Source organism: Barbus barbus, assembly GCF_936440315.1.
Source record: "Barbus barbus genome assembly, chromosome: 22".
NCBI classification, from domain to species: domain Eukaryota; kingdom Metazoa; phylum Chordata; class Actinopteri; order Cypriniformes; family Cyprinidae; genus Barbus; species Barbus barbus.
In genome coordinates, this window is record NC_136750.1 from 30,004,566 (window position 1) to 30,017,504 (window position 12,939).

General features: G+C 35.6%; 1 protein-coding gene across 1 annotated transcript in view; it reads left to right on the forward strand.

The window, feature by feature from the left end:
- LOC306888396 (unconventional myosin-VIIa-like) overlaps positions 1–12,939 on the forward strand; it is a gene marked incomplete at its 5' end in the record, with an annotated part of 43,211 nt that overhangs the window by 10,265 nt on the left and 20,007 nt on the right. The window contains 13 exons of the mRNA XM_079446654.1: positions 1,002–1,121; positions 1,208–1,350; positions 1,934–2,144; positions 2,225–2,360; positions 2,612–2,718; positions 3,817–3,954; positions 4,666–4,824; positions 5,988–6,080; positions 7,587–7,681; positions 9,378–9,462; positions 9,548–9,766; positions 11,150–11,467; positions 12,430–12,633. Coding sequence (XP_079302780.1) covers positions 1,002–1,121; positions 1,208–1,350; positions 1,934–2,144; positions 2,225–2,360; positions 2,612–2,718; positions 3,817–3,954; positions 4,666–4,824; positions 5,988–6,080; positions 7,587–7,681; positions 9,378–9,462; positions 9,548–9,766; positions 11,150–11,467; positions 12,430–12,633 — 2,028 coding nt within the window. The remainder of the gene's footprint in view (positions 1–1,001; positions 1,122–1,207; positions 1,351–1,933; positions 2,145–2,224; positions 2,361–2,611; positions 2,719–3,816; positions 3,955–4,665; positions 4,825–5,987; positions 6,081–7,586; positions 7,682–9,377; positions 9,463–9,547; positions 9,767–11,149; positions 11,468–12,429; positions 12,634–12,939) is intronic.

Genomic DNA, 12,939 nt, shown 5'->3' on the forward strand with positions numbered 1-12,939 from the left:
CCTCTTGTGACTCATATGGAAACAGATAATTACTGGGTCAGAAAGTATGGATATTTAAAACATAAACATTTTATTCAACTTTTTCTGGAGAAAAAAATTTTTAATTCAGAAAAAATTTACTTTATGCATAGCTTTTTACTCAAAAAGTGTATGGGTATTTAAATAGAGACTTTCTCCACAAAAGATGTTTGAATATTTGAATCTGAGAAATTTTATTTACCCTTTTCCACAAAAAATGGTTGAATATTTGATTGAGAGAAATTTTATTGAACTTTTTTCCACAGAAATATGAATATTTCAAACACAAAGTGTATGCAAATTTTTGGCACAAAAAAGTATGATTATTTTAAATAGAGAAGTTGTATTTAACTTTTTCCACCAAAAATGTATGGATATTTGAAACAGAGATATTTTATTAAATTTCTTTCCACAAAAAAGTATTAATATTTAAATTGTATTTAAGTTTCTCAACAAAAAAAAAGTTTGAATATTTGAAACACAGCGGTTTTAAACTTTTATGTAGCTTTTTTCCACAAACAAGTATGAAGTATGCAACTTTTCTGCACAAAAAAAGAGATTATTTTAAAATAGAGTTGTATTAAACTTTTTCCACAAGTGTATGTATGAGTACTTGAAACAAAAACATTTTATTTTCCAAGAAAAAGTGTGAATATTTAAAAAAAGAGAAATTTTATTTAACTTTTTCAACAAAAATGTATGAACATTTGAAACATAGAAATGGTATGCATCTTTTTTTCCACAAACAAATATGAATAGTTTTAACTTTTCACACAAAAACGTATTAATATTTAAAACAGAGAATTTTTCCACCAAAAAAATGAGTCTTTCTGTTTCTGTCTTATGCATATGATGCATTTCTCAATTATTTATTATATGGTACTGTTTAAGGCAAATGACTTTTTGTCAGCTGAAATTTCTGTATTATTGTAAGACATTATGCAAATGTGATGTTTGTTTAGTAATTTTGGATGTTTTTATAGGTGGACTTGAAGGACCTGATGAACTGCTTGACCAGCCGCACTATAATAACCCGTGGAGAGACAGTGTCCACTCCTCTGAGCATCGAGCAGGCGCTGGACGTTCGAGACGCTTTTGTGAAGGTGAAACCATCTCCTGCTCTCATCTGCACACCTGATCCAGTCCATTCTCTCTGGTAACCTCGTCTAACTAGCTGTGTGTCTCACAGGGCATATATGGACGCTTGTTTGTGTGGATTGTTGAGAAAATCAATGCAGCCATTTATAAGCCTCCGTCCCTGGAGCTCAAAGCGGTGCGGAGATCCATCGGCCTGCTCGACATATTCGGCTTTGAGAACTTCACAGTTAACAGGTAGAAAACACAATTACATGCAACACAAATCCTGCAAATCAAAGTATTATTCGTTGCATATTGAGGGCTTGTGCACTTAATAGCCTACTTATATATTAATACTAATTATGCTATACCCATGTTGTGCATTTGATGCTTATTGACAGGCCCTGTTTACTTTATACACTTCACTAGTCCAATAGTGCATGATTCATCACTTAATCAAAATAGAAAAAGTGCATTTTAAATCAAAATGTAATAATAAAAGGACAAGGCAAGGAAACCAACTTAACACAGAACAGACAACAACTAAGGGAGAGCCGAGGGCTTATAAACATGAACCAAACAAAGAGAACTAATGAGATAATTAACAGACAACAGGTGAACTGAATGACATAATCAGGAAAACTAGGTCACAACAGAGAAAACAGAAAACAAGGCATACGTGTTACACTTTTAATACAAATTAATTAATAAATGTGTATTAATATAATATAAGTCATTATTATTTAATACATTAATTTAACTACTGTTAAGTATATTGATTTAAATGCATAATAATTTGTGATTGGGTGCCTCTCATGCCGTTTCTTCTCTCCTTCAGCTTTGAGCAGCTGTGCATTAACTTTGCCAATGAAAACCTGCAGCAGTTCTTCGTCCGTCATGTTTTCAAGCTGGAGCAGGAAGAGTATAACCTGGAGAACATAAACTGGCAGCACATTGAGTTCACAGACAACCAGGACGCTTTAGACATGATCGCCATAAAGCCCATGAATATCATCTCTCTCATCGACGAGGAGAGCAAGTTCCCCAAGGTGAGAGAGAGCTGATATGTCCTGGATGTTCACACACTGCGTCCCGTGTTCCTGCTGACGGTGTGTTTGTCATGTTTCAGGGCACAGACACCACCATGCTGAACAAACTCAACTCTCAACACAAACTCAACACCAACTACATTCCTCCTAAAAACACCTACGAAACACAGTTCGGCATCCAGCACTTCGCTGGTGTCGTCTATTATGAGACCAGAGGTTCGTATCCTTCATATAATACACAATATTCAAGTGCATTCAGTCTACACACACATTAAAAATAATATTTAGGCCTAAATTTAAGATTTATGTTTTGCATAATTGCATAAAACATTCCATCCGTGTGAATTGCACAGTTTGTACATTAGCAAACTGATCAACTTAATGTGATGCGTATTTGTCAGTCAAATGAAACGCAAGATTTCTGTAATAGTACTAAAGCACTAAATGTGTTTATTGTGTCTGTGCAGGTTTTCTGGAGAAGAATCGAGACACGCTGCACGGTGATATCATTCAGCTCGTGCACTCCTCCAAGAACAAGTTCATCAAGCAGATCTTTCAGGCTGACGTTGCAATGGTAACATCTCCACCTCATTTTGGTCTTTACTATAGTCTTACAGACTTTACTATCCGCACCATTGCACTTCAGAAAATATTGCAAGACTATCTCAAAACCATAGTATTTCTGAAAGTGGATATTAAAATGTATTTGTAATAGTAAGCATATTCTACATGCATCCCTTTTCTTTCTATGTTTGTGAAATGTGCTGGCAGTTTTTATGTGGTTATGTGTCTGCTGACAGTCTTGGCAAACCATATTCACTCCATAAGGTAATACCGTGGTAATAGACTAGTAGTTAACAGTAACTAACGCAGAGTTAACAGTAGATGCGTTGCACACGCTTCCAGTGTTTTTGGTCATATGAAATGTGAGTATAACTAGTGCTTATGTATGTCATGATGCATCACTATTATTATTTTAAATTGGTTATTAATAAATGAAGGTGAAATAGAAAATACTAACCTTATACTAGAGGGTTATTTCTATCTAACCAAACATGGGAGATGATGTAATGGGCAAATTACTGTAGATTTTTTAATCTTTTTGAAAATGGAAAATAAAAAACTCCTCTGCTCACCAATGCTGCATTTATTTAAACAAAAATACAGTAAAAATTTGAAATATTATTACAAATTAAAACAGCTGTTTTCTTTGTGAATATCTGTTAAAATGTAATTTATTTCTGTGATCAAAGCTGCATTTTCAGCATCGTTACTCCAGTCTTCAGTGTCACATGATCTTCAGAAATCATTCTAATATACTGATTTACTGCACATGGCTCAATCCAATCTCGTTACAACTTTTTTGTTCTCCTACGTAGACAGAAATAACATGACCTGCATCTGTCTAGAAAATATATCTGTCATACACAGTTCCTGATGTGAAACCGTTTCCCATTTTGAAGCATGACAGAAACAGAATGTGATCAAAAAGACCAAGCCGTTTCTTTGACAGATTCACCCTAAAAACATTTCTGACCTCTGCTCACCACTATTCCTGGATTTCTTTTTAAAGTGCATGTTCCTCTGTGTGTGTGTGTGTCTGTGTGTCTGTGTGTGTGGGTATGTGTGTGTGTGTGTGTGTGTGTGTGTGTGTGTGTTTCCTGACACACAGGGAGCGGAGACCAGAAAGCGTTCTCCGACCCTGAGCAGTCAGTTCAAGCGCTCTCTGGAGCTGTTGATGCGAACGCTGAGCGTCTGTCAGCCCTTCTTCGTCCGCTGCATCAAACCCAATGAATACAAGAAACCCATGGTGAGTTAAAGCAGCAATGCTGCAATGATAAACCAGAACACAACTGTAGTTAATGGAGAACGAGATATACTGATGCTAGCACTTTTATAACTCAGTATAGAAATGACAGCTTTTGCTTCTAAATGTTGCATGATTTTTCCCTCAATGTTCAAGGACTGTCCCGCTTTTAATGCATGTAGAAAACTATTTTACGAAGTGAACTCACTTAAAGAGTTATTTAGTGTAATTTTGCCAGAAAAAGTTTTAGTAAAATGTAAAAAATCTGGTGTAATATAACTTGTGTTTGTTTGTTTGCTGGTTTTTATTGTATTTGTTATGCTTGTATTTTTTGCTTTGAAAATAGCGTAAGATGCTGACAAGGCATAACATAAAAATATACTACTACAGTGTTCAACATATTATAGTAACTTTTAGCAATAAGTTAAAACATTGCAAATATTAAATACGAATGAGAATTTATGTACATTTGGTTACACTTTATTTTAAGGTGTCAATACATTTAAGTACTGAGTTATATTAATGAACTGCTCTTACTATATGGTTAGGATTCGGGTTGGTCTTGCATGTAATTATGCATCATTTATTGTTATAATAATAGTAGGTACATGTAACGTGTAACAAGGACACCTTAAAATAGTGTTACTGTACATTTAGATGTGGATGAAACTTCAAGAATGATGTTTATGTGCTCGTTTCTCCACCGTCCTCCAGCTCTTCGATTGTGAGCTGTGCGTGCGCCAGCTCCGCTATTCTGGGATGATGGAAACCATCCGGATCCGCCGGGCCGGATACCCCATCCGATACACTTTCGTTGAGTTTGTGGACAGATACCGTGTTTTGATGCCTGGAGTGAAACCTGCTTATAAACAGGTCTCTAGAGATTCTCATACTGATGCAGGGCAATATCCAGTCTCCTGTAGTACAGGTTTTTCACATGAAAATGTCACTGTAGTGTTCTTATTTATGTATTTATTGGCTTATTTAAATAGAGACGGTACAAAAATCACAAATCCAGCCAGAAGAAGTTGAAAAACCCTGGCAACATGAAATAAAAAAAAAACACTTAATTAAAATTTGTTAAACTTTGTGTACAGTTCTGATTTATTTCAAACCAGTGCTTAAATCAATGTAAAAAGCTTAATATCCATTGTTTTTTTTCTCTCTCATGAAGTCCTTGTGTTTGGTAATGGAAAAGTGAACTTGAGATTTTCATTTTTATTTTTTTACTTTCATCAAAGAAAAATGCAACACATTTTTCTCTTTTAAATATGAATGGTTCTCAAGACTGTAAATAAGACATATTTTAAACAAGTTTCTAAGTTACAGTTTACCATCTTACTAGTAATTAAATAACATTTTTAAACCTAAATAATAGTCTAAAAAAATATATTCATGTTATTTATGTGTGTGTGTGTGTGTGTCTGTGTGTGTGTGTGTCTGTGTATTCTAATATAATATGTGTGTGTGTGTCGGGTGTGTGTGTGTGTGTGTGTGTGTGTGTGTGTGTGTCTGTGTATTCTAATATAATATGTGTGTGTGTGTGTGTGTTTGTGTCTGTGTGTGTGTGTGTGTGTGTGTGTGTGTGTCTCTGTGTGTGTGTCTGTGTATTCTAATATAAGATGTGTGTGTGTGTGTGTGTGTGTCTGTGTGTGTGTGTCTGTGTATTCTAATATAAGATGTGTGTGTGTGTGTGTGTGTGTGTGTGTGTCGGTGTGTGTGTGTGTGTGTGTGTGTGTCTGTGTATTCTAATATAATATATGTGTGTGTGTGTGTGTGTGTGTGTGTGTGTGTGTGTGTGTGTGTGTGTAAAAACCGGTAATTTAAATAGTAATAATATTTCACAATATTTTACTGTAAAATATAAAAGCAGCCTTGTTGAACAAAAGTGACGTCTTTCAAAAGTATTTAAGAAATCGTAGCGATATTTGAACGGTGGTGATATTAAAATATAAATGAATATCTTGATGTTCACTGAAACAATTTGTCATATACCAACATATTCTTACTCTGTTCTGATATTTTTGGGCCTTCAGGAGGACCTGAGAGGAACCTGTCAGCGTATCGCTGAAGCCGTTTTGGGCCGTGATGATGATTGGCAGATGGGAAAGACAAAAATATTCCTGAAGGTAATAAAAATATGACTAATATATTCTCTTATATATATATATATATATATATATACTGCATATATTTAAGACATATAATTTCTTATTGAACTACTAAGTGCTGATTACAAGATCAAGATCAGATTTGATGAAATGCTCTTCACAATAACAGAAGGCAATATTTAAATAAATATTAACCCTAAAAGGGGCGCCGTATTCTGGGCGATACAAACATTTGAGAAGCAGTGAAAGTGTAGATCTTATTTCTTGGTTTCATTTTGAAAGGGTGTTTGTTGTGAATATTTAGATGAGATAACTTTTGTTTCTACATTCTTTGTTTAGCTCACAGGAAGCGTTTAGAACCGCATGGCCGCCTGAAGTATAAATCAAGTATAAAGTATAAAGCAAGATATAAAAACATACATATAAATAGACGGTGATTTTGTGGCTCGTGTTTTAGAAAATCTTGTAATCTCTTTGTAATCTTGACAAAACAGATATATTTGGAAAGGTCTGACAGTCAAGGCTCCATATTTGGTTTTGTAATAGAAGTGATATTGTGACAGAAAATGATTGATTTGTGACAGAAAACTGCATCAAAAAAATTCTATAAAGTTTGTGTGTAACCCAGTGGTTATTTTTGGTATAGTGTCCAAACAAAATCTCACAGGAACCACAATGTTTGTGATATTAAGTTAGACATATGGCTTTGATATTGATATTATAGCAGTTTTAGAGTGCAATATATTAATATATATTAGTATAGGCTACTACATTATCTTTACTGTAAACTTAAACTTTTATAATTTTTTATACTTTCTTTTTTTGAAATGCTTTCACTTCAGCAATAATCTGCTATGTGTCTTCTTTAAAAAGAGACCAACCTTAGGAATTACAACCAGATTGTGAAAAGCATTGATAAACAAGTGTTCTGTTTTCAGTGAATTTATTCCCCCAAAGGGGCCACGTATCCTGGGGGATGCAAACATTAAAATTAAAAATAAGAGTCAGCAACATGAAATTGTATTATATGAGTTCCAATAAGATGGGAAATAACAATAAATACATTTTCTGATGTCTCTTTATGGGTTTGCCCTTTTTAGGGTTAAATATATGACCATTCTGATTCTGATCTGATTCTGTGCTTAGGTCATGGAAAAATAAGCTGATTGTTATTGCTGATAAAATTCGGGGGATTTGAGTCAAACTCAAATAAAATTGACCTCAATATGCTGGTGTTTGTCTGCTGCCGGAAACGCTGCCCTCTGCCAAAGGTCAAAGATCAGGAACTAGCTTCTCCATTACTAAACAGTCAGGGACAGTTTTCCAGGCAGTGGGCTTTATCACACCTTGCAGCTCTCTGAAACAGGAAATCCCACTCAGCAGGAAGGAAGAGAGGGCAGTGACAGGAAGTAACGACAGCAGGAGGATCAGGACAGATGCAGATTATTAAACGATATGATGATGAATGGAGAAACCCAAGAGTGTGTTTGAGTTCATTTAGAAATGCTTCTCTACCTTTGGCAGGACCATCATGACATGCTGCTGGAAATCGAGAGGGACAAGGCCATAACTGATAAGGTCATTCTCATTCAGAAAGTTGTCCGAGGATTCAAGGACAGGTAGGAATGACTGCTGATCTTCAGTTTGTGCTGCAGGAGCTATGGGGCAGTAATATGCTAAATATTAATTAGAGCCCACTGTTTATTTGCATACGTGACCCTGCAGCACAAAAACAGTCATGAGTAACACAGGTATATTTGTAGCAATAGCCAACAATACATTGTATGGGTCAAAATTATACATTTTACTTTTATGCCAAAAATCAATAGGATATTAAGTAAAGATCATGTTCCATGAAAAGAACAGAATGAAAAGATCAGTGTAAATGCTGTGTAGCATCTTAATTTTCTGTGTAATTACAGCCACCTGACTAATAACTGGTCTTTTTGTGAACGCCCAGACTTTCTGAGTGTATTTAAGCAGCAGGCTATTTTAGAAAGACAATTTAAAAGATGAAAAAGAGGAATTACAGAGAATCAGTAAATGATGAAGAATATATTGCAATTGTATGAATAATATGTAATCATGTAATTAAAAAAAAAAAAAAACTAATCTGATTACAAGTATTTTAAAATGTAATTTAATCTAATTACAAGTACTTAATTTTTGGAATTTTGGAATCTGATTATGTAATGTGTTATGTTGTGACCAGGGTTGCCAGATCTGCATAAAAATGACAGTAGTAATAATAAACACAGTGATAAATAAAATCATCTTACCTTAAGGTTGACAGCTGGTAAACAAAATATTTCAGTGGAGGTGTCAATGCTTTTTTTTTTTCTACTATTAATTTGAAAAATGAACTAATTTTAGAAAATAAGCCCTATTTAAGATCTTGCTCTGATGCTAATCTTCTCTTTCTTAGTTCTTGTCATACATTTCTGCAAATGGGCTCCCCAGTCAGTTTTATCATTGGTGGAATATAAATTGGTGTAAAATATTTCAATATCAAAAATAATTTATGCAATACAGTATGTCAGTTTGACAGGAACAAAAGTAGCTCAGTTCAACTTGACACAGTAAAAACCCATTAATGGAGAAATGCTAACAGTTCATCAATGAGTGGGAGCGATTCCAATGATATTGTTCTTCTATGATCATGTTGCAGTGTGGACTTTCCTATTCTCGTAGAATTATGAACAATAGTTAGAGTTATCGTCTTTGGAGTGAATACACCTTAAGATGCAGGTTTTTGTGCTGAAACACACAGGTGCATCTCAGAAAATTAGAATATGGTGAAAAAGTTCATTTTTTCTTGTAACTTATTTCAAAAAGTGAAACTTTCATATATTTTAGATTCATTACATGTAAAGTAAAACACTTCAAAAGTTATTTTGTTTTAATTTTGATGATGAGCTTTGAGCTCATGAAAGTCAAAAATCAGTATCTCAAAATATTAGAATATTTGCATTTGAGTTTCAATAAATGACCATCTCTACTGTATAAATTCTGGGTATCTCTTGTTCTTTGAAACCACAATAATGGGGAAGACTGCTGAATTGGCAATGATCCAGAAGATGAACATTGACGCCCTCCACAAAGAGCATAAGTCACAGAGGGTCATTACTGAAAGCTGTGGCTGTTCACAGAGTGCTGTATCAAAGCATATTAAATCCAAAGTTGACTGGAAGGAAGAATTTGGTTAGGAAAAGGTGCACAAGCATATAAATATATGAAAGTTTCACTTTTTTTTCTGAGATGCAACTGTACATCAAAGATATTTAAAAACATGCTTAATTGTCATGCTTCCCACAGATCTAACTTCCTGAAGATGAAGAAATCAGCAATGCTGATCCAGAAAACATGGAGGGGTTATTACTGTCGGAAGAACTACGGAGCGGTCGGTCTTTGGATGTTCTTCTATAAAACTCCATGCGATTGTTGCACTTGTCAGCAGTATCTAACGCTCATTTCTCGTCTCGCAGATGCGCGGTGGTTTCTCACGACTGCAGGCCTTGTATCGCTCTCGCAAACTCTACCAGACGTACCACGTGGCGCGACAGAGAATCACTATTTTCCAGGGCCGCTGCAGAGGATACCTGGTGCGCCGGGCGTTTCGACACCGTCTCTGGGCCGTCATCACCATCCAGGCGTATACGAGAGGAATGATCGCCCGCCGACTCTACAAGAGACTCAAAGGAGAGGTGAGAACAACTGCATTTATTTGTAGTTATAGTTTATAACAAACTACACTGTAAAATAAAAAGTTAAGCAAACTTAAAAGTTTAAGGCAACCAGCTTCAGCAGATTTTTGAGTTTTCCTCAGCTTGTTTTAAGTTTATACAACAAAAACTTGAGAAAACTAAAAAATCTCCTACAAAAATAAGTTGAGAACTCAAAAATCTGCTGAAAAAATGAATGAAAGTGTCGTTTTTGTGTGCATAATCCACATTAGACTAAGTCATGGACCACTTCAGTGTTTCTTTGCTTGATTTCTTTATATAATCTATTCCCAGTTTGAATAACCATTTTGTTTTTCATGCTACTGAAATAACCAATGTGAAGTTTTGATTTTCTAATCTGTATAAAAATCTACGTAAACATAAACGTTCTTAGCCTGTTTTGTCTGTAGCCAGAATTTGACATGCTTTTCCCCTACAAAAACGTTCCTTTCTATTAATCGACATTAATAATCATTATTACAATATTAAGAGCAATAATCAACAATAAAGATTTTTTCATGGTATTGCAGCTGCACCGTCTAATTATTTCCTCTTTTTTTAATTTATAAGCTATTTACTGTATGCAGTTTTTGTGTAAATGCATGTAAATGAACGTGCAGTGTGTAATATCGATAGCTAGTGGTTGAAATAGGTACGGCAGTGCAAATGTAAAATATTGGAGAGAGTTGCCCTCTCCTCCTCACACTCACTGGATGCTCACGTGGGTTGCCAGATGCAACAAGGAACGAGCGCAACTGACAGTGTTAGGCAATATAAGTTGATGAGTTTTATCCATGCTTTAATAATCCTCTGGTCATAGAACTTTTTAGATGGAACTTTTTAGAGGATTTTTAGGTTGGGTAAAATTTGTGATCTCTGACCAGTTTATTTGCTGGCTTCCATGGCTGCAATACACTGTGTTTCCTGCCAACTGGCAACCTGGGGTGCTGAAATACTATTGGGTAAATTAGTAGTGGGCGGAGCCACACAGACGAAAACAAAAACAGTCATTCTGACACAGAACACACATTTCAAAGCAGAATAACTGGCCAGTAGCATTCTTTTTTGGAGAAACAAATATGTGAAACAGTTTTGGTACAGTTCAAAAATTACATAGAGCACCTTTAAACAGTCAAACTAATGCCATCTTAGATGTGGCTTCTGTTCCAACTTGGCAGTGTAAAGATTTTTGATGTTGAAAAAAAGATTGGTAATGGTCTATATCATGATTTGGTTAAAGTAACTGGTTAAATGTAAGTATTTGACATAAATAAACAACACAGATAAATTTGATAATTATAAAAACTGCCTTTACAAAGGTAAAAAATACAGTTGGTGATTAATATCTTCATCACTCCGTCTCAGTACTGGCGGCGTTTGGAGGCAGAGAAGATGCGATTGGCTGAGGAGCAGAAGCTCAGGAACCAGATGAGTGCCAGGAAAGCCAAAGTAGAAGCCGAGAAGATGCATCAGGAGCGACTGGCACAGCTGGCACGAGAGGACGCCGAGCGCGAGAAGAAGGATCGAGAGGAGGCACGAAGGAAAAAGGAGATGCTGGACCAGATGGAGAAAGCGCGGCACGAGCCGGTCAACGACTCTGATATGGTGGACAAGATGTTCGGCTTCCTGGGAACCACGAGCTCCTTCCCTGGGCAGGAGGGTCAAGCGCCGGCTGGGTTTGAGGTGAGGATGTGGATCTTTAACCTCTGATTTGACCTCATTACAGTGTTTCAATTTTTCCCTTTGGTGCATTTCTCGAATTATCCTTAATATTTGCAAAAAAATATGTGCATTTCTCAAAACAATTCATACAAACAGCACCACACAATGGATTACCTGCAAAAGCCTGTAACTTACTCAGAATCTTTAGTTTATCTTGCAAAAGTAATGAACATATCAGTGCCATCAGAATTAAAAGTCCTTGTGTCATTGTTCACAAACAAAATGCTTAGTCATGTTGTCAATATAACAGTGCTCTCTGTTAGTATTTCCTGATGTAAACTTTCACTGTATTGAAATGCAGAAGGCTGAACTTCTTATGTATGCCATATATCCATTTCAGAAGTACAAAGGACACAGTACTGTATGTGGGATATTGATTGAAAGAGACTGTCTATATACAGTATGCTTTCCAATTGAAGGGTCATGAGATGCACCTTTGAGCTATTTCTGAGAACTGGTTTGTCATTGGTTGATCTATATTCTCTTCATTAGTGAGAGTCAAGATTCACTTGCACAATTCATGGCAAATTCACAAAAAGTCAAATAGAAATGTGTAGAAAATATCCTTGACAGTTTATGACAACTAGATCAACCATTCTGCTTTTATTGACTTATACGATGAACGAATGACTAGATGTTTTGAGGGGAAAGACTATAGCACAGCGATCTATAGAATACATTTGGAGCAACATGACAGTAGAAACTGATAATGTAGGAAACTGCAGATAAATGTACATAATCAGTTGCATGAATGTGCCAAAGCAATCACAGCTTGTTCAAAAGAATGATAAACTGCTTTTATGATGTGCACAAGTGACTAGATGATGTGGAGGTTGAACAAGTAGTTTTGAGAATTTCATTTCTGATCTGAGAAATGCACCAAACAGTAACGAGCTGATTAATTGAGATTGTGTTTTCCTCAGGACCTGGAGCGAACGCACAGGGAACTCGATGAGGAAGACCTGGATGAATCTCTTCCTCTCCCCGAGGATGATTTGGAAGATTTGTCGGAGTATAAATTTTCCAAGTTCTCTGCCACGTATTTCCAGGGCACAACCACACAAACTTACATGCGCCGGCCGCTCAAACAGCCCTTACTGTTTCACGAAGACGAAGGAGATCAGCTGGTATGTGACCTTTGACACTGTAGATGTTAGGAAGTGTCTGCTTATCTTTCTAACACTGCTGCCTTCGAAGATCCCTGCTTTTTCAGAACAAGGCAATCCCATAATGCATCGTGACAATATATCTGTTTAATTCAGTAAATTCAGCACACAAATATACAGATTTGAAAGTAAAACCAGTTCAATCAAATAAAAAATGGACTATTTCATGCAATATTTGTGTGAGAATGGTATTTAAATTTATATTAATATATATTTTTAATATGATATGATATGATATGATATGATATGATATATGTTTAAATATTG